At 33.9% G+C, this 27,394-nt stretch overlaps 4 protein-coding genes and 1 pseudogene across 6 annotated transcripts; 2 read left to right on the forward strand and 3 right to left on the reverse strand.

The window, feature by feature from the left end:
- The first annotated feature begins 4,245 nt into the window (after positions 1–4,245).
- LOC18592159 (synaptonemal complex protein 1-like) lies at positions 4,246–11,522 on the forward strand. Its single transcript, XM_007018718.3, has 19 exons — positions 4,246–4,402; positions 4,492–4,541; positions 4,766–4,973; positions 5,067–5,192; positions 5,349–5,447; positions 6,154–6,830; positions 6,916–7,164; positions 7,250–7,378; positions 7,459–7,527; positions 7,596–7,706; positions 7,913–8,020; positions 8,110–8,220; positions 8,297–8,383; positions 9,091–9,180; positions 9,321–9,428; positions 9,584–9,670; positions 9,826–9,888; positions 10,532–10,632; positions 11,076–11,522. The coding sequence occupies exons 1-18, from the start codon at positions 4,246–4,248 to the stop codon at positions 10,628–10,630; spliced, it is 2,628 nt and encodes an 875-aa protein (XP_007018780.2). The 3' UTR covers positions 10,631–10,632; positions 11,076–11,522.
- A 1,013-nt stretch (positions 11,523–12,535) lies between these two features.
- On the reverse strand, positions 12,536–13,129 carry LOC18592160 (uncharacterized). The gene is made up of 2 exons (XM_007018719.3): positions 12,967–13,129; positions 12,536–12,859 (listed from the first exon to the last, which is right to left on the reverse strand). The coding sequence occupies exons 1-2, from the start codon at positions 13,108–13,110 to the stop codon at positions 12,662–12,664; spliced, it is 342 nt and encodes a 113-aa protein (XP_007018781.2). The 5' UTR covers positions 13,111–13,129; the 3' UTR covers positions 12,536–12,661.
- A 1,834-nt stretch (positions 13,130–14,963) lies between these two features.
- On the reverse strand, positions 14,964–16,977 carry LOC18592161 (uncharacterized; annotated as a pseudogene). Its single transcript, XR_016028008.1, has 5 exons — positions 16,838–16,977; positions 16,232–16,381; positions 16,047–16,155; positions 15,642–15,798; positions 14,964–15,498 (listed from the first exon to the last, which is right to left on the reverse strand). The product of XR_016028008.1 is annotated as an uncharacterized LOC18592161 (transcript).
- A 434-nt stretch (positions 16,978–17,411) lies between these two features.
- Positions 17,412–24,397, forward strand: LOC18592162 (carbon catabolite repressor protein 4 homolog 1-like). 2 transcript variants are annotated; one of them, XR_016028007.1, is made up of 11 exons: positions 17,412–17,722; positions 18,473–19,169; positions 19,278–19,364; positions 19,734–19,820; positions 19,892–19,975; positions 20,094–20,174; positions 20,253–20,306; positions 20,411–20,499; positions 20,924–21,032; positions 21,555–21,713; positions 23,970–24,107. XR_016028007.1 is itself a non-coding variant. In XM_007018721.3 (11 exons), the coding sequence occupies exons 1-11, from the start codon at positions 17,568–17,570 to the stop codon at positions 24,137–24,139; spliced, it is 1,755 nt and encodes a 584-aa protein (XP_007018783.2). In that variant the 5' UTR covers positions 17,435–17,567; the 3' UTR covers positions 24,140–24,397. The 2 variants fall into 2 exon arrangements, 1 of the variants encoding a protein (XP_007018783.2); XM_007018721.3 differs by having other exon boundaries at positions 17,435–17,722; positions 21,572–21,713; positions 23,970–24,397.
- A 765-nt stretch (positions 24,398–25,162) lies between these two features.
- On the reverse strand, positions 25,163–26,190 carry LOC18592163 (E3 ubiquitin-protein ligase). Its single transcript, XM_007018724.3, has 2 exons — positions 25,864–26,190; positions 25,163–25,725 (listed from the first exon to the last, which is right to left on the reverse strand). Exons 1-2 carry the CDS (start codon positions 26,080–26,082, stop codon positions 25,291–25,293), a joined length of 654 nt encoding a protein of 217 aa, XP_007018786.1. The 5' UTR covers positions 26,083–26,190; the 3' UTR covers positions 25,163–25,290.
- Between the last annotated feature and the right edge of the window lie 1,204 nt (positions 26,191–27,394).

The following is a 27,394-nucleotide window of genomic DNA, read 5'->3' on the forward strand; positions in this document are numbered from 1 at the left end:
TATTTTATTCTTTTTAGTTCAGATCGAATGCAACTATCATTTTTAACTAAATTCTTTTTAGAGAGCATCTTATCTTTTTAAGTTCAGATCCAATGTAATTATGTAAGTAAAAACAAATTTCATTGAATAATAAAATTAGCACGCCTTGCAAAAAATTCATGTCAATTCAATGATCTAAAAATTAAAATAAAATTCATAAAAAAGGCTGACAAACGATTTTTAAAAATAAAAAAAAAAAACAAACAAAATTACTGCAAAAAATGTGATATCATATGCAATTGTATTTACTAAACCCTCAATCCGATAAAAATATTTTTAATAATATTACATAGTACAATGTGTCATGGTCAAAGAGTTTAAATTAATCCACACAGACCAATTAATCCAACAGTTAGCAATCCAAACAGAATAGACAGTAGAGGGAGGCCTAGCAACCAAGTAAGTTAGATAGTCTGCATAAGCTAGACAACAAGCTCAGCTCACCTAATATAATCCGATTTTAATTTTTTGATTTGTTAATGTATATATAGACTTCTACGTAGATTTATTATATTAGTTGGAAATTTAGATTTAATTTAAATATTATCTCTTCAAATTAAATATTTTATTTTATCTTTATTTTGTAACCTTATCTTATCTAATAGAGGGAGTCATTAGCCTATAAACACAAAGCATTTTTTTTTATTTTCACTATGCTTACTTAATGTTTTACTTATAGAATTTAAAGTCACGTAAGGTTGGTCTAAGTTTTGACACGCGACACAATATAATATGATTGCATTAGTTTTGTAATGTAATAACATTTCATTCATTAATTATAATGTGATTGTATTGTAATTTTACATTACATTTAATTGATCACATTGTAAATAATGTGCTTTCATTACTATCATACCAAATGTTAAGTCCCATTGGGGTATTGCATCACATTTATTGGGAGCATATGATTCAAGACTTGCTGAAAATTAATATTGGTTTAAATGATTAAAATTTTATAAAATCATGGTATTTTATCAACTAAATCTTTTATATTTTGTTATATTTAAATGAGTTTCTAATTTTTATTTGTATTTAAATAAAATTTTAATTTTAATAAAAAATTAATAATTAATTTTAGTATCAATTAATATTTTTTATTCATGTGATTATATTATAGCTGATTAATATTTTCTCTTTCTTTCTTTTATAGCTCCTCAAAACTACTTAGTTTTAAGAAGATTAGATAAACTTTTGCAATATCTTCTTCATCTTTCTCTCTCTATTCTCACCTTCTCGGATCTATTCAAAATTCTGGTGCTATCATCGGTTGTCATTGGCCCCATTTGTCTTTGATCAAATCTAAAAAAAACATGGATAAAATATCTCTAATTTTTTAAATTTTGATCGAAACTATATAAAGGTTCATTAATTTTTAAAATAAACACTCATCCCCAAGTTAATATTAAACATGAAATAATTAAAAAGCCATTTCTCTTTTTTCCATTGTTTTTTTTTTCTCTCAAGCCAACACCATCCCTTGCATCGGTTGACCACCTAGTTCTCCCTTAGGGAGGTTGATCGAGAGCATTTTTTTAATTAATAAAATTATATATTAGTAATTTTTAAATTTAATAACAATAAATTTATTTTTTAATATTTTTATATTATTAAGTTGACGAAAACGTTAATAGTGGACTAATGATTGGACAAATATGTTCAATGGAAGATATTTTTTTAAATGGAGTATTTATTTTGAAAATTAATATATCACTATGCAATTTCGATCAAAACTTAAAAAATAAGAGTATTTTACAAAAAAAAAAAAAATTATTTTTCAATTCTCCATGCCTCCTTTTAGCTCCTGATTGGTTTAAGTTTGCTTAAAAATCTTTTTTTTTTCTCTTTTTTTTTCCTTAAAAAGCAATACCTACTTTTAATGGTCGAAGGTGAGATTTTTTTTGTTGCAGGTCCTTTATACTCTATTTCCTTTGCATTGTCACCTATTAATTTTCATCAATTGTTTTTTAAAAATATTATATTTAAGATTTTAAAATTTAGAGAACAAAATTAAAAAATTTATTTCAATTAAAAAAGAAAGTAACAAGAAAAGTTAAAAAAAAGTTTTTAATTTGGTAATTTTGACATCAATCTATGATTGATGATAGATGATAGAAGTAATAGTTATAATTTGTTTGATTTCGTATTTTATAACATCAGTTGTCATATGATCAAATCATTAAATTATATTACATATCACGTAGATAAAAAATATAAATTGATATTGGATTTTTATTTTTGGTTAAGATTGAAGATTTTTTTGGGTTAATTTTTTTATTAAGATTAAAGATTGTTTTTCTTTCTTTGGATACATTTAAAAGGAAAAATGTGCTATTGTTTTCTTTATCTTTAATTTTTTTCTCCTTTCTTTTTCTTCTCTTTTCTTTTTTTTAATAAAAAGAAAAAAATTGTGTTAGGTTTGTAATTACCATCCCGTCAGAACCTAATATGCATGTGTTTAACAAAAAATAAGAAAATTCATTAAGAGTTTTAAGATATTTAACATGAATATGACTGGATGAAATAAAAATAAAGTAAAAGAAGATTATCCATATGTTCATATGATTAACTTGAATAAAAAGATTTTTTTTCAAAAAAAAAAACTTGAATAAAAAAGACATATTGGGCCACAAAGTTATAAACAAGCCTTCCATAAGCCTTGGAAGAATAAGAATGTATCGTAAGGAAGTGTTTGATTTATAAAAATTATGAAAATATAGAGATAATTTTTTTTTGTCTTGACGTACAACATTTTTTTAGAAAACATTTTCAAGACTTATATTTGGATAACGTTTTCAGGATTTATGCTTGTTTAAAAGGTTGAAAATTTATGCTTGTTTGGAAAATTAAAAATTTATTCCAAATATAAAACATTTTATGGATGAATAGAAAAAATACCTATTGACTACCTAAAATATCTTACGTCTTTAAGAGGTATAATACGTTTTTCAAATAATAGAAAAAATGGTCTTATACTAAACTTAGTATAATAAATTTGATGAATATTAATATTTAACTTAAGATATAAAAAAATTAAAAATATTAATATTTAACTTAAAATATTAATATTTAAATTATTCAATACTATTAAAATTAAAAAAATATTTTTAATTAAATCACTCAATGCAATTAATATTTTTTTTATAAATTTTAATAAATCTTATTAATAATTATAATAAACAAATATTTCAATAATTGTCATTTAATTAATACAAATTTATAAATATAGGTTTTGAATGTTTTACACAATTGAAGAATATTGATATTTTTATAATACTATGGTAAGAAAATGAAATGAACTTTTTTTTTGAAAATTAGATCGTACTGTCATTATAATACGTGGTTAAATGCTATGTAAAATATAATAATTATTTTTTTATTTTCATTCTTAATTTTAATGTGAAAATCAAATATAACTATTGTTTATAATCAATTATTATTTATCATTTTAACGATCAAATAATTCTACCATGATAATGAAAAATATTTTTCACAAGATGATTCAAATAATAGAAAATATTTTTAAAAGTTTATGCAAACAATATAAAATATTAAATTTTTTTGTAAAATATTTTATACAGAAAAAATTTTCTTCTAACAAATTATTTTCCGGTTACCAAACAAACCTTTCATTTAATTTTTTTTCATATCTTAAGTTATTATAGTTTTAATTAATCCTATTAAATTAGAGTGCAATCTATTTTATTAGGAGTCATATATAATTTAAAAATATTTGTACAAAAATAAAATTTCTTAAAAAAAGTTATTGCTTGCTAGGTGGATACTTGTCTATTTTATTAGAGTGCATTTTCTTGAATTTGGTTAATTTAATTTATATTTTCTTTTTTATTTGAATTTGTCTTTTCTTTTGTGCACGAGAAATAATTTAATTCTATCTTTTCTCCGTTTGCCGCGAACTTTTTTTTAGAAAAAGAAAATTATTTCTTGGAAATAATTAGTTATGTGCAAGAAGTAAAGCGTCTCAGCGGATGCTGCAAAATGTTACAATAGGACCGCCCGCATGCTAACCGAAACTCCCCCTTAACAAACTTCACTCCGTGTATAAATACCACATCTCCTTCGCGCCTAAACCATTTTCAATTTACTCACTCAAGAAACATTCTGGACTTTCAGAGGGAGAGCAATCGAGAGCGATTGGACCGAAATTTCAAGGGTTTCGTTGGTGATTTGGTCTTTGGATCTTTTGAGATGCAGAAACTAGGGTTTCCAAGCATGAAAAGCTTGGATCATTTCAAATCCTTGTCAGGATCCGGCTCCAGAGCCGCGAGAACCTTCTCAGTCCCTTCGCGTCCATCTACCGATTCAGTTTCTTTGGGGAGTTTCGCGAATTTGAAACTTACTGCAGGTTTTTATCGATGAATTTTGTTATAATTTTGTCATTGTTCCAAGAATTTGAACGATTTTGATAATTTTTGGTGTGATTTGTTTTTGTAGAGAAACTTGTTAAGGAGCAAGCTTCTGTGAAGACCGATCTGGAAATGGCGGTACTTTCTCTCTGGCTCTCTTCCTCTTCTTCTTCTTCCATGTTCGTTGAGCTTCTTGAAAAGCACGTAGATACAATATTTGCTTTGTTTTGGGATAGTTAATGTTCTTGCTTTCGTTAGTTCTTCAAATCTTTGAAGATTAGGGTTTAGTATCACGAGACAACGGAGAACTCTTCATTTTCTGCATTTAATGGTTATTTGATTAATAATTTGAAAAAATGTAGAATTCTAAGCTGAAGAAATCAATGGAACATATCCGTGTATTAGAGGAAAAGTTACAGAATGCTTTCAATGAGAATGCTAAACTCAAAGTAAAGCAAAAGGAAGACGAGAAGCTGTGGAAAGGTCTGGAGTCTAAATTCTCTTCAACGAAGACTCTTTGTGATCAACTCACTGAAACGTTACAGCATTTAGCCAGTCAGGTTCAGAATGGTTGGTCTTTTATACATATGTAATGCCTCTGAAATTTCTTTTTTTTTTTTATGATATTTTTTGCAATGTCTTAACTATTTTTTACTTAAATAGCTGAGAAAGATACGGAGTTTTTTGAAGGCAAGCTGTCTGAAAGCTCAAAAGTGATAGACTCACTAAATGAGCATATGAATGGCCTTTCTTTGAAGTTAAGTTCTGCTGAGGAAACGATCAGAAACTGTGAGTTACTTGTATCATCTTTGTTCAAATTCATTCTGTTTCGCTAGTGATGATTGTTTTAGTTATCTGTTTCATTATAAGATCAAGAGGAGAGCACATTGCATTCTTTGATTTATCATTCCACAATGTGGTGGATATTTGGTATATCAAATGCAGGTGGAAAGGAAATAGAAGAACTCAAATTTGAGAAAGAGGAAAATGGTAGGTTTTACAAGGATGAACAGTGCAAAAGTGCAAACCTCATTGAGGAAAAAGGTGAGCATATGCTTGGCTGAGTCTGGACAGAGGCTTTGTTTACTATTGAAAGATTAATTAGTGGTTGCATTAGTTAGTAGATAATTTTGCATGATACATAGGCTGTTGTCTTCTAGAATAATGTTTTGCCTGATGTTTGAAGTTCATGCATGTGTATACAACACGCATGCATCTTATTTCATTCTTTCCCAGCATTTGACAAATTAACTATTTGTATCAATCTAGGAACAGATTCTACCGACAACATTAAGATAGAAAAGAATAATAAGTGGTAATCTTATTTTACCATATTATAGTCATGCTATAATTATCATTCAGTAAGGGCTTTTGTGAAATTGAGTCAAGTAATTATCATATGAGTCTTTCTAATGATCCTGATTCATGACAAGACAGAAAAATTTGTTGAATAAGTTTTTTTACGACTTATGATCCTGATTTATGGTAAGACAGCAAGATTGTTGAATGAGTTCTTTACCACTTTGACTCTAGGATGCTTAGCTTTCTCAGAATTTCCAATTGTGCAAAATGAAGGCATTTCAATTTTAAGTCGGTCCATATCTAACATATCTCTTAGAATAGGGTACCTTTTGACTGAAAAGATGAAGTGTCAAGTATGTTGATTGATTTTGAGGAGGTCTAACCTTTAGCCATCAGAATCCTAGTGTTCACTTCATAAAAGCATCCTTGTGGAATCTTTTGCATGCAGATGCTCTGATAAAGAAATTTGAAGCAACCGTAGCGGCGAATAAACAGGCTGCAGAGAGTTTGAACTCTAAAATGGAAGAAGTTCAGCTTGAGTTAAGATCAAAAGAAGATGAGATAAAATGTTTGCTAACCACTCAGGAGAACTTGGAGAAAGGGAAAACTAATCTTTTGTTGAGCAATGATGAATTTGCTAAAAAGCTTTCAATATCTCTCTGGGAGATTAAAAATCTTGAAGGTTTTGTTGCTGTGTTGGCTGCTCAGTTGGTTGAACTGGATAAACAAAATCTGACTTTTACTGACAAGTTTGATGAAATAAATGCTCTCTATGACACTTGCTTTAAGTTAGTCCAACAGGAGAAAATTCTTACTGCTAAGCATGCTCAAAAGAAGTATGAACAACTCGATGATAAATTCTTGTGCATAACATCAGAAAGGGATGCATTACAATTGGTAAACCAGGAGTTAAACGGTAAGATTATTGAACGTCAGAAAGCCCAAGAATCTGTTATGTCCCAGCTTTCAGAAGAATGCCGTTTAGCAGGAGAGAGAATCCAGAAGTTGGAGTCAGAAGCAGAAAGTCTGGTCTCAAAGAAGACTGAAGCAGAAAAGTTGGTTCTAAAATTGGAGGAAAAAATTGACACATTGTCTGAAAGTTCAAGATCGTCAGAAAATAAAATGGTCTGCAATATTAATTTAAATTCATTTTTTCTCTATTTGAGCTAGCCTTGTAGCTAACATAAACCTATTTGTTTATGTCCTATAGCAAGATCTATTGCTGAAAATTTCTGCACTGGAAATGGAGAACAAAGATAATTCAGAGAAAATGCAAGCAGAGATACAGGGAAAAACAGAAGAAATTGATAATTTGGAAAAGGAGTATGGGAAACATGAGATGCAGGTAGATTCTTTGGAGAAACAAGTTGGTCAGCTGCAGGTCATGTTAGAGGAAAAAGAACGGCTTATCCTGCAATATAAAGAAAGAGAAAAGAAGCTGGAAGATCACATTTCAGAGGTTTAGGAAACAGTTACAGAATATGTAAATTTGAAACTCTTATACAGGCTTTCATATAAGTTTAAGATTCTGTATGCTTCTGCAGAATCAGGCAATGCTGACAGCTGCTGAAAGTAATCTTGTGGAAGCCAGGAAGCAATATGATGTGATGCTAGAAAGTAAGCAGTTGGAGTTATCTAGACATTTGAAAGAAATATCTCAGAGGAATGATCAGGTATCATTTTTTTTCATCCATGTCATGTGAATTCTTAAAGATTTTGGCAATCAGATTGATATATTGAGGAGTTTGCTTAGGCGATTAATGACATGCGAAGGAAGTACGAAGTAGAGAAGCAGGAGATTGTTAAACTGGAGAAAGAGAAGGTTCGCTCTTGATTGTTGTATGCTGCAATACACAGAAAATACTGGTTCTCACCTACTTTAACTTTCAGGCTGACAACGTTGTTGGAGAAATGGAACAGAAATGTGACCAGAAGGTTGCAGAGTGCAAAGAAGAATCAAGGTTGCACTTGCTGCGCATTCAAGAGGAAAATGCTGCTTTAGTAAGGCACTGAAAACTAGTGCAAACTTATAATCAAGTTGTTTGTCATTCTCTTTCAGCATATATGAGTTGTGGAATTGCTAGTTAATTCTGTTGTTTTGTAATGTACTGATCAAATTTGTTTATTTCATATTATAATTTAAAATATGTTCGTGCACATCTATGATAGTGCAGTCTGTAAATATGAATTGCATTCCTGTCTTTTAGGTCACTCGTCTTCAGCAGGAGCATGATAGAAAGGAACTAAATCTCAAAGCTGACCACCATGAGGAGCTAAAATGTGCCCAACTTCAGGCAGAAAATGAACTCAGAGAGGTATTTACACCATTAAGTTTTAATTTTGAATTATTTATAGTAGTAGTAAAATTGTATTTGATTTGCTGATAGTTTAAGAATTGGACTAGAAAACAACATTTCTTAGGAGTGAACATGAAGTTCAAATCAAAGCTTTGAGGTGTCAATTTGAAGATGAGTGCAGAAAGCTTGAGGAGGAGTTAAGTCTCCAGAAGTCCAAAGTATGTATTTGCTGCACCTTTTATATTAATTGACATAATATGTGCTCTGGACCAAGTTTATGTTAATATATTGCAGGAAGACAGGCAGAGGGCCCTATTGCAACTCCAGTGGAAGGTGATGGGTGACAAACCACAAGAGGAACAAGAAGTGAATTCGAAAAAGGTTGGCTTGTTTCTTTTATAGATTGCTCATTCTCTCTCTCATCCTGTGCATGTATGTAAAGAATGGAACATACCATTAACTGTCACATAAACAATTTCATGTGGTTCAAATGTGTAGATACTGAAACCTCCATTGTGCAATAAGTTATAGCTAGGCTTTTCAATGGTCGTTTTTACCAGAAAATTTCATTGAATCATGTTTGTACTTTTGAAGACAGTTTGTAAGTTTTGGCATTGACTAGATTTACTTTTCACTGTATATCAAGCATGGCTGGAAGCTGGGAACTGTATTTCTCTGCACAATTGGCTGAATCTGCGCTTTTGGAAAGGGAAAGCACATGAGGATGGTAGAATAGAAGGGCATGTATGATGTGATAGTCACCCATATCACACTTTGGAGATACCATTGTGGCAGCCAAGATCATAGCTTAGAGTTTATGCTGAGACGTTCCACACAGACAAAATGAACTAAAATACAAACACACTGAACACATATACTGACAAAAAAAGATGTATACTTGGCAGACATAGATCTTCTAGTTCTTGTTATAGGCTATTTGAAGTCAGAAACCTTACCTTGTATGCTTTGCCTTGGAGTAGGATAGAGTTGTGGAATGTTTCAATAAGCGTATATTAAACTGTAATTACATATGTATTATAACACATCATCTAAAATGCCATCAATTTGATAAATTACTTTCCTTGCAGGATTATTCCATTTCTTCAATCAAGATGAGAGATTCTGATGGTGGCAAAAGAAGTCAACTAGCTCTAGTAAGGCCAGAGAATGAAGAGAAGGTAACAAATAGCACTAAATTACTTTGACTTGTTAAATGCTGAGACAAAATTTACAAGTCGCCGAAATTGCTTTCTATATTGTCTGCAGGAATCACTGTAATATACAAGGCACCTTAATTGTCTTTTTATACTGTCTACAGGAATCACCATTCCCGGGTGTAACACAAACACCAGTTTCAAAATTGTTGAAGAAAGTAGAAAATGCCAACACAGGAAGTGTAATGAGCATTCCTAAGCATCATAAGAAGGTACAGTACTTATCTGCTGCTTTCTCCTTTTTTCTTTCTATTTCCAGTTAGGTTGGGAAAAAGGATGAGACAAACATTCAACTTTGGTACTTATTTGGCTACTGGGTCATGACACATCCTCCAAACCTCCTTAGGCTTACCTTTTCTCATGTCAGGTAACTCATCATGAATATGAAGTTGAAACTACTAATGGAAGAACAATTACAAAACGAAGAAAAACGAGGAGTACAGTCTTGTTTGAGGTATGTACCTGATACCATATTGACTAATGAAAAGCATATATCCTTGGTAGACAAACTATGTGTGATATAGGTTGGTCAGTGGTGTTGTAGATTCGTATCTACACGCACACAGGCACAAAATCCATGCTGAATTTCCTTGTCTGACATTACATCAGGATCCAAGGAAACATAAGAAGGTCCGTACACCAAAAGCCAATAACCCCAGAAGTTTTGTCAAGGTACTCAAAAGCTGAAGAGTAGTTCCTGGATCTTAGTCATATTTCAAAATCATTTGCACCTTTCTTCTCTAAGCATGACTGCTTGAAAGATTCATTTTATGCTTGGCAGAAGAAAAAAGAAAACTTAAAACTGGCTAAATCATTAAGGGATCAACAATTAAATTTACATCCTTTCATACCTTTCCCCATATTTTAGAATTCCCACTATTCTGCTTTTGATAATGATGTTGCTAAAAGAATTATAGGCTGAGCATAGATGAGTTGAAGATTTTGTTCTTGCTGGATTTGGTTATATGAGTAGCTTCTTAGTGGATTCCATTAGAAATGGTAGAAGAAACAAATTTCTGTTCCTCATTAGAGGAGGAATGGCCTGCACCTAACGAATTAATAACCCTCCTTAGAAAATGCTGAAGCCCAAATATTTTGCATTAGTAGGTTCTTGATTGTACGATTAACCTAAGACAAGGAATTAGGGCAAGACTTGTTAGACATGGAAAGAAAATAAGATAAAAAATAACATAGAGTAACTGTTTATAGTAATGACCAATGACCAGTTGTATCAGGATATGCTTGACTGTTTAAATCACTGTGTGATTCCTTCCCCATATTAGAGAAGCTCATTACTGATACATTTCTCATGCAGGGAACCAAGGGAAGTCATCCAAAAGCTTCAAACATTGGTGATTTGTTTTCAGAAGGTTCTCTAAATCCTTATGCGGATGACCCATATGCATTTGATTAAAGGTAGTGTCAATTATCTATTCTAGCAATGAACTTCTAAATAAGATTCTTCTTTATGTTTTTCGTTCTGTATAGTCTTTGGAATAGTGGAAACTAGCTTCCTTTGCTCTTCATTGGCAATTGAATTTGGTGAATATTTGGAATGGAATGTTGCTTTCATAAGATTTATGTTGTCACACCAACCATTTTGTAGCACCTAAAGTACTCCAAGTGATTTAATTTTTCATTCTGCCTATCATTCTGCCCCAATAAGCTGTTAAGAATTTGAATTTAAAGATCACATGGCAGCCTTGATTGGTTGGGTGGCCTGCCCTTTTGGGTTGGTTTGGCATCACATTATCCGAAAGGGATAAAACCTAAACTGTTGTAAGATATTCAAAAGCATACCATGTTTTCATTTTTCCACCAAAACATTGTTTCATCTAGATTTGACTGTAAATTTGCAGGACTAATGTACATGATATTGACACCCGAAAGCAGCCTTAGTTTTGGCCATTTCAAAATGCGTTTTCACATGGTTCACTGGACAGTAGACGGCTTGACATCGCAGTGGAGATGCATTCCATCATTCTTTTCCGCAGTTCCCCTTGCAAGAGGCATATGATTTGGTCTGATTTTGTGCAATTTCAGCTGAGACATTTAGATGCTACAATCCGGGATGGAAACTGCATTGTAAATATAACTCATAGGTCTGCGTGGCAAAGAAACGTACTTAAGAACTTTTGTGCGGTGTGAGTAGACACTAGTCCTGGTGAAATCAGGTGATAGACTGATAGATACATGCTTTTAGCATATGTGGAGCTTGTTCACCCTGAACGAGCAATTAAATACCCTTCATTTGTGAAGTTTTTTTGCCTGAAAATACAAATCTGAGGTGGTCTATTCACTGTTCACTTGACTGGGTGTATGGAATTGAATTGTTGCGCATGCAGCCAGTAGGTGGGAATAGGTGGGTCGTGATTACATCGTTTATAATTCCTTTGAGGTACCTACTGCTAAAGTTTTTCAAAATAATCTTTCTCAACCCCCTCTCATTTTACGTTTCTGACTTGTTCTGGGATCTTAATTTCCCTGCTGCGTTCATGCCGTTTACTTAACTGATTAACATATTATAATGCCGTTTACAAAATCAAAATTTCCTTTTTTGGGTTCTTTGGTGAACCTTTTTTGAGGTTTGTTTAGCCCAGCAAGTCTGGATAGGATAGGCATCGAGTCAGCTTCTTTTTTTTTTTTTTTTTTGCCTATAATTTGATTTTGTATTCTCAAATTACAGAGTACTAATTCCTGCAAGCAAAACAATACCAGCTAGGCTTTTACGGTGAACATAACTCTGTAAAGAACGTTTCTTCTATATTCCTTTTATTTGTTTTATTTTATATATGCACGAGACTTCAAGTTCAAACTAATCGCGCGGTTTTAGTTCAGCTAGCTGGTCATTTCCTTTCCCTTCTTCTCGTGGAATCATCTTTTTTTTCCTTCGTGTGAAAAAGAGTAGCAGTATTAATTTGTTTAATTCAACCAACGGGCTTTGGATCGTTATTAAATGCATGTGAATAGGAATAATCTTTAAATTAATATCCTAGTTTCATCGGATAAACTAGCAGAATAATTGTTATTGGATTAATTATGGAGGTTAGATATTCAATCGCAATCCCAAAAGCTTGCGCACGAGTGTCAATCTGACTATGGCTACTGCTAAAATAAATTACTCCAACACATGGGAATAAAACACGTCTACAAAATCCAAAAAAATAAAAAATAAAAAAGAAGGAAAAAAAACTAAACTGAGCCGAATGCATTCTTCTCTATTAGCCTTATGGATGAAATTGATGAAATTGGCAATCATTGTAACATAAAATTGCAATGTCGTAATCGGAACAAACACAAAACAACAAAGTAATGATGAGTAAATTTGTTTGGCAATTTATCTCAAACAAACAACTAAATTTTCTTCACAATGGATTCAATGTTCCTATTCTAAATGACTGAACATTTTTAAAAAAGTTCAAGCTATAGCTAGTTTGTTCATTAATTACAAAAAGGAAGATTCATCATCACAGAGGAAGAAATCGAACGCTAGCGTCATATGGAAACTGGAAATCAACATAACCAAGATGAGTTGAAGAATCAACTCCATCACTCCACAGAGTTTGATTTTCTTGATCTTCAGTCGCTCCTTCACTAACTCCACCCTCAGATTTTCAATTTCTCTCCTCATCTTCTCCTTTTCCTGCGCGTCGAGTGACCAAAAACAAAAAAAATTAAAGTATCTGAACTTTAAAAAACACAAATTCGAGCAAGAATAAAAAAAAAGACAGGAGGAGAAAATTGAATAACCTCGTCTTCGTCATTGTTTGCAGCTTCGAAGACGCGACTCACGGATGATTTCAGTGAAGAAAGCAGAAGCGCAGCTTTGGCACAGCGAATGGCCATCAGCAATTTGCGAGCCTCGTCTCTGGTTTTCGCTTCAATTCCTTCCATTCTCTCTCTCTCTCTCTCTCTCTTTCTCTCTCTCTCAGTATATATAAATGAATTTGAACTCTGATCTTAAATAGTCTCGAGAAAGCGAGGGAAAACCAAATGATTAAAACTTTTTTTTTTATATACCAAAAAAATAATAATTACTAAACCATTAATCTGTGAAGAACGGTACTCCTCCATTTCGTAAACTTTTCTGACAGATTATAAATTTAATACTATGAGTTTGCTGACTTAATTGCATTACTGAAAATAAAGGGATGTGATGAGCAGTGAATACGTATGTCGCTGTACCAAGTGTTTCTTTGGAAAGCACATTAAATTTGACAGTTTGATTTAGCCAAGAGGATTCGTACATCATCTTTTTTTTTTTTGGATAAAGATAATTATAATTCGGTCAAAGTATTCTATTAGGATTATGATGTATTTTTATAGTACTAGTATTTGATTTTGTGGGCGGGCAGCCAAGGCAACGATGCCCGAGCAAAGTCCCGTTTTTGGGGAAAGAACTATACAGACTTTTGAGGATGCAAAATAAAAGGACAGCTGCAAGATTAAGAAGGAAACAACCAGAAGAAGAAGAAAAAGGCAGCAGTTCCTTCACTCGGCTATTTTGAAGCAAATTTCAGTGATAAGCAAGTTTAGGTTACATTTCCTTTATACGATGATAGTTTCACTTTCGTCTAAATTGATCGAGAAAAGAAATGAATGGAACTTAAAACCACTAGTGATCCTTTGAAAAAACACCACTATTTCACTGCAGCAGCAACTAACCTTTCAGGAGGAGAGATCAGATCTCTACAAATCCACAAAGGAATCTATGATTGGCAATTTTATACGGTCCATGGACAAGGTTGCAAACCTTGGAGAAAGTGTGGGAGTTGTTACTGAAAAGACAGATTCCGCTTTGTTAAGAATAATGAAATACAGACATCTATTTGAAAATAAAACTTAAAAACCTGGTATAATTTTATGTCTGACAGTTCAGAGAGGGAAGATTTGAATCCTATTCTTTAAATAGAAAATTATACATTAATTAACAAGCCAAATGCTCAGGTGCACAGTGTTTGCATGTATATGGTTGGGTATTTGCCTGAGGTTGAAATTATGACTTTTGAGTTTGTCCAGGTCTAGAGATGTAATGCTGGAATACATCAAATACACACAAATTGTAGACTGAAAGTGATCATTGGTGCCGCCATCTCTCATTCCTTCTAATATGAAAATTGCAATAATATTGTCTTAGAAAACCAAATGAAAGATTTTGAAGAGAAAGAGGAGGAGCTGATATAACAAATGACCGCAACAGATACGAAATTAATCAGACCATAACACAAAGCGATTCTTATGTAAGATAGAATACTTTCATTAGAGGAATACGACCCACATGTTTAGGTTCAGGATTCAAATCTTCAACCACTAGCTGTGCCCTCTGATCAAACTCAGGCTACAGCCACAAGTTCAGAATCATAACAACACAACATAAAAGTTTACACTCAAACTTGGAGATTCTCCACCTCATATTTCATGATTTCTTTGAATAGGTCATGACAATAAAAAAGTTGCACATCCCTCACTTATATAAGGGCAGCTAGAAGTATAAATCTGCAAGACATCCAATAATATCATTTCCTTAGTATACTTGGATCAATATAGCATGTCCTATATTCTGCTGTTGTACAATCATGCTATTTCTATATTAGTTTGAATTCTAAAACATTCCTTGCATATTTCATCACATTAAAAATTATTTAAAGCACTTTCAGGTCTTTTCAAAAAAAAATTTAAAGCACTTTTAGGGGTATCAATGCATGCATGTTCCTAACACTCACCAGTAATACTTGATACAAAATCAATTACATGTATTAGCTCATAAGTGCAGTTAGAGCCATGATTAGAAAAACTCATATTGGTGGGGAGCTCAGGCTCACCCTGTTTTTATCTATCACATATTGAAATTTCAGAAAAAAAGAAAAGCTCATATGATATTCCCTCTTCAGCTCTGTTCCTATGCATGTAAGTTGCCAAGCAACAATTTGTGTACTATTTTTTACATTTGCAGACCATTTGTCCAAAAAATTGCAATTGTAATTGGTCAAAGTACACAAAATTTATGATTCTTAAGACAATTTTTTGATCCAGATGGGACAATTGGTAAAATTGTTGGAAATCACCTCCTAATAATACTATTTTCCCACCAAAAGTTCTGTCCAAATTCTGAAAATTATCAACATTCATAATGTTTTCAAGACTGCCTTCTGATAAGCAATTATACTGTATCTAGGTGGAGAAATATCACTTCATTCAAGCCTTCCTATCCCAATCCTTATAAAGTTCTTTAAGGAATTCCTCCATGAGCTTGTGCCTTTTCTTGGCCCTCCTTTGCCCAGCCTGAAATTTCCAGCAATTTTCAAACACAATAGCAGAAGGGGCGCTAAGAATTCTTGTGATATGAACATATACGAATATCTAAAGTAATATCATGCACCCTATTATTGTTATGGCTAAACGGATTTGTCTTACACATCTGATACCTTAGTTTTCATCAAATCCTTTAACTTGAGAAGCTTCTCATGATCTGCTCCTCTTTCTTCATGTACCATTCCTTGGATAAGTCTGATCGTGGCTGGATGGCAGGATCATGAAGAACTCTGTTTCTGTTTCCACCAAAACTAAAACAGTGAGCAATTCCTGAAATCAAAGATTTCGAGTTCAGCACAAGAATACTGTGTGTTAAATAAACCACACTACAGATAAAAAAGAAATGTAGTTGATGGCATAATTAATTCTCAAGTCAGCCAAGAACACACCGTTAAACTATTTTAAGTTTGAGCTTATAACATTTGTATCAGATAATGAATGAGGTATTTTCCATCAGCAGGTAATATATAAACTGAATAAAATGAGGTGAATGCCAAATTAAAGAGCACAAAAATTACCTATAGCACCAATTGCATCAAGATGATCAGCATCTAGCACAATCCCAAATTCAGGGGAAAATTCATGGTTTCTGAGCCCTGAAAGTTCATCTTTAAAACCTGAAAACATCTGTCATAGTTATATTTTAAATATGAAGCAAGGAGTGCATAAGAAAAGGGTACTTAGAATACTCATGAAGAGTTACATGAAGAAGCCTGTTTAACATTCAACGATTGCATAAGATAAAATTGCAAACATGGCTCCGGAGATTCATTGCCCCTCATCAATACTTGCATCATCAACTAAGTCTTTGTCAATTTTGTCTCTTTCTAATGTAAATAACAATTCACTTGATCTGATTGACCACAATATAAGGAGTGTGGAACAAACAAAAATTAGAAACAGATCAAATAGAAGAATTTCTACTTTAAATGATACCAGTAATCTAGTAGAATTCAAAGGAAAGTTATGTGTCGATCATAAAAAGAATCTTTTAATTTGGATTGACAGCTTTGACTAGTTTTAAGTCAGTTAGCTATGACAGTTACGCCTATCAAAGTAGCTAAAAAATTACTGAAATAAGTTCAAGTTCAAGAAAAGAATCTGTTGACAAAACCCTAAAACCTGCACAAAAAATACCCATATCGAAATCTCTACATGAAAAACTCAGGAAAAAAAAGCAAATAAACCCAATGCAAAATACCCAAAACAAACCGAGAAACGCCCAAGCACAACATGCTTAAGGAACAAAAATGGAAACAGAGATATTCTGTATTGAAATGAGAGGTAAAGGAAAAGACTAAAAAGGAACCTGAAGAAGAGCAATAGCATAGTTGATGTAGTTTCCAATAGCGCCTTTGGAATTGATTCGGATCTCATTCTCGTTAATGGGTGGTTCTGGCTTTGACTTCTCTACTTTCTGTTATCTATCCATTGGCTGTTTGTTGGAGGAGATAGAGGGGAAGGGGAGGGGAAGAAGACCCTGATTTAACACTAGCAGAAGAGCGAAACAGCAAAGGGAAAGAGAGAGGGTAAAGGCTTTAAAACAAAACAAAACCGTAGGCTGTTGACGAGCCCTTTTCTCCCGGCCTTACGCCTTGCCAATTTTTTTCTACTCGGATTCTTATTGCGGTTTGAGCTTCCTCTGGTAACAAAAGAATGGGGAAATATGAAAGGAGGGTTGAAGAGTGTATTTGGTAGGAACATTTGTGGGTTCATTTGGCGCGTATTCGAAGACAGAGTCACCCATTTAATAAATACTGAAATGAGAAAGTGAAAGAGCGAGTGAGAAAAAACGAAGGAAGAATTTATAAGACCTATATTTGACCCTTCCATTTATAGCGGTTTTTTTTTTTAAAAAATTTTTTTTGCTGTAAAATCCATATCTGATTCTTCCTTGCCTTTTCTTTTCTCTCCTTTTCCCCAAATACCCAAAATCCCAAAAACTCTTATAAATTCTTCTTTTCTTTTTTCTCTTACTCACTCTCTCCTTGTCTCATTATTGTTAGTAATATGCTTGTATCCTTGATCTTAAAGTCAAAATGGGTTCTCAAGACTCGAAGGAATACGAAATGGCAGTGACTCTCCCTTCAAATACGCCAGTGGAGGGATGCGAAATCAACCCAGACGTTCGTGTCAAACACAGAGCATTTCCTACTCTTCAACCTCTTCCTCCATATTCCGTCACTTTCAGCTGGTTCTATCTCTTTTCTCGTTTCTTTCCTATCTTTATATTAATTTCTTTGTGGTGTTTGGTTTCTTGGCTTTGAAAATAGAATACAAGCAGGGTTTTAGTTTTGGCTTTCTTTTTCAAATTGGTATCTCCGAATGAGTCACTTACTGAGAAGTTTTGTTAGATAAGGAAGAAACATAAGAGGAATCGAAATATAAGTTGCATGAGTTTTTGTTGATCTTGATTTTTTTTCTTTTAATGGATCATTTATTATGAAAAGAAACTTCAATTTCCGGTGTGAGGGCCTTGTTCCCTAAAAGTAGTTGTAGGCATCTGGTCATGTATTACAAATTTGTCATCATACATATGTGACAAAAAGTTGGTTGAGTCTTCTAATCTTGTTTGACTTAGGTTATTTCTCAAAGGCTTAGGTTAGGTGGATTGATTTTTATGGTTTTCCAATCATTTGTTTACCAAACTGTTAAAAGTAATCAGATTCTCTCTTCTTCACATATGGGGCAAGAGCTTTATTAAAAAGAGTAAGAAAATTGTGTTTTCAAGTTTCCTGTTGTTTTGGAACAAAATTCCCTATTGACAATTTGACATGCATCCCCAAATGTCTAAACAACCCAAAAAAAAAAAAAAATTTCTATCATCAATGTTTTAAAATTCTTGTACGAGAAGAGGATGTGTTTTTGGATTGTAAGGAATATTGATTTGTTTCACATTCCACCATCATATGACATTGAAGTGGAGATGGTTTCTAAATTCTAGGTATCGTGAGGTGGTTTGCTCTGTGCACCCTTCTAAGTTGGCTACTGTTCAGTGTATGTCCTGTGTAAAGCTAGAGGTTCCAGTGGATCAGAGTTATCATTGCTCTTCACAGTGCTTCTTAGATGCATGGCAAATGCATGTGAAGCTTCATAGTCATGCAGTTAAAACGGAAAAGCAGACTGCAACTGGTGGTCAACAAGAATTAAGAATGCTTAGGAGTTGTGGCTCATGGCCAGACTTCAGTGCCGACCAATTGTTTGGTGAAAATACACTGGTGGTAGAGCGAGAAGGGAAAGTATGGATCAAGGTGGGCTCTTCTAAAACTTATAAACCGTCTAAAGAAGATGTTGGCTTCACTCTTAGGCTGGAATGTGTGGCTGTGGACTATTCTGAGGGCACTCAGTTGGCTCCTATCAATATCATAGTGACTGATCCTGTGATTACTTTCCCTCCTCGTTGTCCTCGCTGTATGATTGAAGTTGGAAGTTATATGAAATCTCATAACATCCATTTCAAATCCCAGACTTCTGATGGTTTAACATTTAGTGTGCTATCATATAATATCCTTGCTGACATGTACACTGGTATGGGTAAGTACAGTTACTGTCCAAGTTGGGCTGTTGTTTGGGAATACCGCAAGCAAAATTTGCTGCCAGAGATCATTGGATATGATGCTGATATTATTTGTCTTCAGGAGGTGAATTTCATTTTTACTATTTTGCATCTTTTGAAAGAATATGCTTTTTGAACATGTATGCCTTACGTCATTTAACTTTTTAAGATTGTCTAATATGCCACTTGGTAGGTGCAAAGTGATCATTTTGAAGGTTACCTTCAACCTGAGCTGATGAAATGTGGTTATTCTGTTATGTACAAGAGGAAAAGAACAGAGGTAAAGTTTTTGAAACTCTGAATTTTTTTTTCTGATAATGATGCTCTGTTAGGAAACATTTTTAAGCTCTCATGAAAAGGAACAGGGTTGAAGTAGGAATATCATATAAGCTTTTCTAATCATGGCTTTAACTGTACTTATGAACTAATACATGAATTTTATTTTTTTATCAAGTGTTACTGGTGAGTGTTACGAACATGCATGCATTGATATCCCTAAAAGTGCTTTAAATATATTCAATGTGATGAATTATACAAACAATGTTTCAGAATTCAAACTAATCTAGAAATAGCATGATTATACAATAGCACAATATAAGACATTTGATCCAAGTATACTAAGAAAATGATATTATTGGATGTCTTGCAGTTATATACTTCTAGCCGCCATTATATAAGTGAGGGATGTGCAACTTTTTATCGCCATGACCTATTCAAAGAAATCATGAAATATGAGGTGAAGAATCTCTAAGTTGATTGAACAAACTTTCATGTTGTGTAGTTATGATTCTGAACTTGTGGATGTAGCTTGAGTTTGATCAGAGGGCACAGTTAGTGGTTGAAGATTTGAAACCTGAACTCAAACATGTGGGTCGTATTCGCCTAATGAAGGTATTATATCTTACATAAGAATCACTTTGCATTATGGTCTGATTGATTTTGTTTCTGCTGCAGTCATTTGTTATATCAGCTCCTCTTTTTCTTCTAAATCTTTATTCTTGTTTTTCAGGACAATGTTGCACTTATTGTCATATTGGAAGCAATAAGAGATGGCAGCATGAATGATGATTTTCAGTTTAGAATTTGTGTGGTACTGTATGTATTTGATGTATTCCAGCTTTAAATCTCTTAATCTGGACAAGCTCAAAAGTCATGATTTCAACCTCAGGCAAATACCCATACACATGCAAACACTGAACTGCCAGACGTAAAATTATACCAGGTTTTTAATATAATTTTTTTTCAAATATCTGCATTTCATTTGTTCTTCAAAAAAGCAGGATATATCTTTTTAATAATAACTCCCACCCTTTCTCCATCATCAAGGTTGCAAACCTTGTCCGTGGACTGGAGAAAATTGCCCAATCAAAAATTCCTCTATTGATTTGTGGAGATTTGAACTCTCCTCCTGAAAGGTTAGTCTGCTGCTGCAGTGACATAGTGGTTTTTTTTTTTCAAAGGATCACTAGTGGTTTTAAGTTCCCATTCATTTCTTTTCTCATTGAATTTAAACTAAAGTGAAAATGTTATCATATAAAGGAAATGTAAGATAAACTTGCTTATTACTAAAATTTGCTTCAAAATAGCTGAGTGAAGGAACTGCTGCTTTTTTCTTCTTCTGGTTGTTTCCTTTTTAATCTTGCTGCCGCCCTTTTATTTTGCATCTTTATGTACATGATTTTGTGAAAAATGATAAATAAGTTCTGTATGGGTCTTTCCCAAGCTTTATGGGAAAAGCGCTACTTTTTGTATTTTATAAAATTTTCATATTCTGAATTTGTTTATACATATAGATATAAATGCAAAGGTCAATGTCTAATTCATGATTAAATGCCACAGTGATCCTCATATGCTTCTCGTTAGAGGCAGAATCAATTCTGTTTCTGGGGAGAGAACTGATCCATTGGGTATATATCAGATTCTCAAGCTTGAACACTCATTAGCTCTGGTAAGAATATTTTTTATATTCAGAGAAACCTATATTTGGCTCATATTTCTGACATAATCGCAGCCATATATGCTTAGATCTCACTTATTTGAGGTATCTAGTATTTTGTTTCCCACCCCCTTGCAAGCATGCTATAGGAAAATTTAGAATTTACCTCTCAGATGTTATTGGAAAGCAAATGATTATATACATTTTCCGATGCTTTCTATATTCTTAATTTTTGAGCTCTTATAGTTGCCAAACAAGTTTAAGGCATGATTCATTTGTATGGCCTTCCACAAACCTTATGGGCTCCTTGTCTGACCAGTTTAGATCTGGTCCCTGGAATATAATTAATTTGTATGAGTACTGTTTTTATTTTCTAATTGATATAAATTGGTGATGTAGTATTGTGCTCTATCCATTTGTGATTGGAAGTAGAAGAGCCCCTTTCTTCTGTATTTACTTTTTGTTGGTGTCACTGCTGTTGTCCTCATGATGAATTATCATTTTCACTCTCATTGAACTTACATGCTCATGCAGGAAAAGTTGTTTTGCAGGTTAGTGCATATGCATCATTTTTCCATTTGAGGGGGATTGATGAAAAACAGTTCAATAGGATGAACCTTGAGAACCATGAGCCTTTATTTACCTACTTCACTTCGGGATTTGCTGGAACCTTAGACTATATTCTCTACACAGGTATACTGTGCCCTATAATTTGAGTTACCTTTGATCAATTGGTTGACCTTGCAAAGTTTTTTCCAATTCATAACTCACTTTCCTTTGACCGTTGGGTTCTTTACTATTAAAGTTTGCAATGCCAAAATCTGCTCTTATTATCTTTGCTTAATTGACAGGGTCATTTAACGTTGGTTAGATGATATTCTCTTAAAATTTTACAGTTGTGAATGTTTATTCGTCAGCTTAAAATGCATTATTATGTGGCTCTTAAATAACATTTTCAGGAAAAACAAATCTACTAGTATTAGTTGTTATATAGTAAGATAACATCAAGTGTAGTTACATGTTCAGCAGCACTTACCAAGTTATCCTGTGATTAAGATGCACCAATCACATTGAGCCTTGTGAATAGATGTTGTGATGTGCCAGTTATTATTTGGTTACTGGGGTAAAGGGAGAGTTTCTTTGCTAAAAATGCGTTACAAAGTTAAAGAAGTAGCAATTCTTAATTTGGTGCCCTGGGAAACTGGGTAGATGCACTCACCTGAGAAATGGGGAAAGGATGCTGTTGAGCAGGACTTTTTAAGTAGGTAGTTGTTATAAGCAACTCTTAATACATATGATTTAATTGAAGAATAACTCAATCATGAAGGAGATTTCATGTAAAAATCTTTGACCTGGCATGGTCACTTATGTTTTTGGTTTTTCTTTTATTGAAAATTAATGCTCTTTCATTCATGTATGAAAGAACAAATGCTGAGGTAAGACCTTGGCCTTTGTTTTAGGCACTAGGCTTCCCCCAGCATACATTCATCAATGACTTTACAATCTGAAGCACACGGACACACAGTCAGGAGCACTCCCACAGAACCCTTGTATAGGCATTTACAAAAACCAAAAACTCCTACCCAGACCCTCGGTATAACAAAAACAAACAACTGCAAGGCCTTCAGTACAAAGTACCCCTGCACTATATCTAGTGCAGATGACAAATAAAAAACATATAACTGACTCTACATTTTCCCTGCCACGATTCTTTTTGTTTTAAAGTGAGATCATGTCCACCATAAGTCTGCTCTGCAGGACCCAAACACCAAGGATATTTGTAGATTGAATAACAGCACCAAGGATATGTTTTTGGTTAGATGAGCAAAAACTTTTTAATCTCTTCAGATTCACTCATTCTATATGGTATTGATGGTTGCTTTTTTGTAAGCATTTAGTTTCTTTTTAGACAGGAAATTTTTAGTTTCATCATACATGCTTTTTTTTTTCACAATAAAAAAAACTCATTGTTATCTGGATTTGCTGGGCAAAAATTTGGTTTCGGCACATCCATGACCTTTTTAAATTTTTATAAATTCGAATCCTACAAAACAAATTGGGACTTCATGTTGGAAATTTTGCCACAGTTACCTCTTTCTTGGTCTCTGTTTCTTATATGTCAGTTGGGGATCATTATCCTATGCATTAATTAAGATTTTGTAAACAGGAATAGCCTTGTTGGATAACCTTAATACTTGTGAATTTTTATGTTCTGATACGTTTAAAATAGTCCAACCAGTTGTGTTATTACTGGGTCGCTGGAATACTTTTGGATACAGCACGAAAGAGAGGTATCCTAGTTGATTGTAGATTATATAGTACTTAAGACGAGTTCTTTTCATCTTCCTGAGCAGAGTGATAAAGCCTTTTAAGGGTGAATTTTGCTAACAATCTCTTATGAATGTAACTTCATTAACATATACAAAGCAGCTAGGAGGATCTTAAATTGAATTGAGCAACAATTAGACACCTCCAAACAAATTGTTCCTTCAAATCTGAGCAGAATTATATCATTTCCACGTGCCATCAAAAACCCTTGCACTTAACTTTTGTCATCCTAGAAAGTGACCTCTGTCCCCTTGAGAATGACCAGTCTGTTTTGTGAATTAGGAGAGACCCTTTGAGCATGATGGTTGGCTATTCGGTGATGTTGGAGACACATAATTAGAAAAATATGCCAACTTCTCCAGTCTCTTAATTGTGACCTTGATCCCTCCATCCCCTCCTTTTCCTGTTGTGGGAAAAATATTCTCAAACTTTAAGTTTCTTAACCTTCTTTCTAAGTTCATATTCAATATATGTAGATGGAGGATCTGGTTATATTCAGTTCTAGTTGTTTGTTTAAGCTTTGCAGCGCAATCACTGGCATTGTCATAATTTTTTTAGTTATTTGGCTATTGGTTTTATATTTAAGTACCTTTCTCTGACTAAATAGATGTTTTTCAACAGCGGACAGTTTGAGGGTTGAAGGTTTATTGGAGCTTCTCGATTTTGAAAGTATGGGTGTTGGTCTTCCATCACCCCTATGGTCATCAGACCACATTGCCCTGATGGCCAGTTTCAGACTCAAACCGCATTCTACCTCTGAATCATGGCCGGCTCTTCCTCAGGAGATCTGATAGCAACTAGAGACATGGTAGTAATTACATCTGTATGAAAAATATTAGAAGAAACATAATTATAGAATCAATCTCAAATCACAGTAGCAGGCAATGTTGTTTACAAGATACTTTCTGGTAGTTTTGCTACCTAATTTCGTAACCCTGTAACTAATGCTGATGATTACCTTTGAACTTCTTTTTCCTTTATCTCTGCCATGTGTGTGATTTGTCAGCATTCTATACCAGTCTCAATTCATCATTTCTTGTGTGAAGGTATTTGGAACTATTTTCTCACCTGGCCAATCTCTGTTGTAGTTGTATTTATTACTAGAAAAATTATTAGGGGTTTCTTTACAACTGAAAACTCTCAAGTTGGGAACAGGAGAATTAAAAATTTTATTTAGCTTGATTATCCTGTACTTAAATTCATATCTACACCCACTACAGCCATTCATCCTACAAGTTATAGTAGGTGCACCTATTTCTGATCAATCTTCATAAACCATTCAGGCTACTCGTCATCCGGTTATTAGGTTAATTTTGAATTTAACTCCTATTTCCGTTGCCTTTTCTGTCATCTGGATGATCAGAGACTGTTTTACGATGTAAAAGGAAAACGTTGGGATAAACAAAGTGCTGATTATAGAGTGAAAGACAGGTAAAGGAAATTGAGGTTTCGGTCTGCGTTTTAGCTTTATTATTGAAACAGGCAAACCATCAGAGGCAAGAGGGTGCTTTTAAGGGATAGCTATGCATATACAGAAGAGAGCCAGTTAGATATCAATTGCAAATTGAATGGGTAGAATTCAGTGAGCCACCATTTTCTTACACACCATAGTGGCCGATTGCTTAAACAAAATTAGAAATTTAAAGCATTACCATATCTACATTATACAAGTCAGTACATTCTGTAAGTCAGTTTCTTCTCTCACTCTCTCTCGGTCGAATTTTTTTCAAATAATGGAGATTAAGGAGCTTATATATATATATATATATATATATATATATATATATATATATATATGTATGTATATATAAATATATCAGCTAAAACCTCTAGACAATACTATTTAGCTTTTCAAGATGCAGAAATACAAATTTAACGCACGTTGGTTGGAGATGATATGCTATCCTGAACTTAAAACTTGATGATCTTTGATCCTTACTAGCTAGCACAAGAGACTAAGCCTTTGCTTGAATAGTTTTGGAGGGCCCTGGTCTGGTGGGTGCATGAATTTGCAGTTAGGGCATGCAGGTGCTGACTTGCATAGCATCACCAACATGTGGCACCGCATGCACACCGTGGCTACCATCTCTTGCTGTTTCTGATCATCCTCCTCGACTGCCAACCATGAAAGGCTCTGCGTCGTTAATCCTCCTGTTGAGTTGATCTTCTTATCAACTGAATCGCTCCTGGGGCTAACAGAGTTGTGCTTGTCGAATTGGTGATGATCTGTTGCATTAGTTTTTCTTACTGAATCGCATGGTAGGTTTAGCTCAAGGTCTAAGCTCATGTGACGGGGGCTTGGGGGCTCAGGGCTTCTCCTCGGATCCTTACAAGTTCTCGTATGGGTCCTTGTATTGTAAAAGTGTATCTGCCCTGACTGAACACAGAGGAAACCAAAACAATACAAAATAAGGTTATACTAATGGTTATGTAACAGTATTTCTACTCCTGAAGCATATATACTTCATCAGAGATTCTGGTTAGATATCTTGGAATGTGAATATATAGAAAGTACCTGAATATCAAGACATCTTTGCCACTCCAAAGGCAATGGAGTCTCGAGGTGGAGCTCCATATCAAACACTGATTTTGTGCTTGCTGCTTTTGATCGCTTCTCGAAAGTTTCTTCATCACCTTGTGGCTCATCCAGCTTTCTCTTCTTTGATGAATTTTCTAACTGATCCGGGGTTGTCTTTCTCATGTCCGGGGAGAGAGGGGCTTGAATGGAAACCATAGAATTCACTCCAAAAGCTTTCCGCTCTCTCTTAGTTTCTATTTCTATCTTTTGAGAGAGAGAGAGAGAGAGTCATCAGATGTGAAATGCATAGGTGGTTATATAGGCATGAATTTGGGGGGTGTAAGGGCTGGCAAGGCATATAACTGCAAGGAAGAATCTAATAGGGCAAGTTTTTGAACGTAGAAAAACCAAAGAGGGCCTACCTGTGCATGACGTGCATTCCAAGTTGGCTCTCCAATTACTAAACACAGCTCCAAGCTGCTGCTGCTATATATTCAAAGCTAAGATGTGAAGTTCTAACTTCTAACCAACCTCTCTCTTTGGTCAATTATATATGCTTGTACACCTGGCTCCCAAAACCCCTACAAATACACATAAAACTTAACTGCTTACGTGACATTACATAATCCTGCTGTGCATTTTCAAGCCATGACACTGAATCAGAGTCAGTACTAATCAACTCAACTGAGCCAAGCCAAAAAGCCAAAAGCCACACTTAGCCAAAAATATTTTTGGTACTTATGAAAGGCGGTGAGAGGGGGAAAGAGGGGGAGGTGTGGAAGGAAGGGGGTCATTAAATGTGGAGAGTCTGTATACAGTTGAAGGGGGAAGGTCTTGAATGCCAATGTATCTTTAATAACATAATAACTCCCACTTCCACAATTGGGTCACTCAGAGAACTAAAACTTTTAAAGCTTTCAACACCCCCCCTCGGCTATTAAACAAATGCTTTATCTCATGACCTATATGAATTAATCACTCCAAGAACTAAAGCTTTTAAAGCTCTCAACACCCTCAGCTCTATATATGAAAAAGCACAACTAATATCTCATGAGCTCCAATTTATTGTCTTCCCCCACACTTTCTTTTCCTTTCATTTTTTTTAGCTCCTTCTTGAAAGCACCACACCAATCAAACTGCATTCCATGTCCCAAACTTCCAATTTCCTCCCGGAAACTCTCTCCTTATCTTCTTGTACCAGCAAACCAACCTCTTGGGTTCGTTTCCGTACGAGTCATCACTCGAACAACGTACCACAACATCCTCAACGATTTATATTTTCTAAGTTCGCCTTTCATACAAAGGAAGGGTAACCCTTGTCTTTCCTTGATGCCAAATAGTCTTTAATTACAACCAAAACGAAATTATAATGGAGTAACTTTCAAATTTTGATAAATTTAAAGTTATATATAAGCTTGTACCACTAATATATACGTAACTGTCATTATGTATGAATATATCACATTGCATGCATCTCGAACTCGCCCGTGATATGGGGGAATACCTTTCCACTGGAAAAAGGCAGAGT

This window comes from Theobroma cacao, chromosome 8, assembly GCF_053813885.1.
Source record: "Theobroma cacao isolate CCN51 chromosome 8, ASM5381388v1, whole genome shotgun sequence".
Classification (NCBI taxonomy): domain Eukaryota; kingdom Viridiplantae; phylum Streptophyta; class Magnoliopsida; order Malvales; family Malvaceae; genus Theobroma; species Theobroma cacao.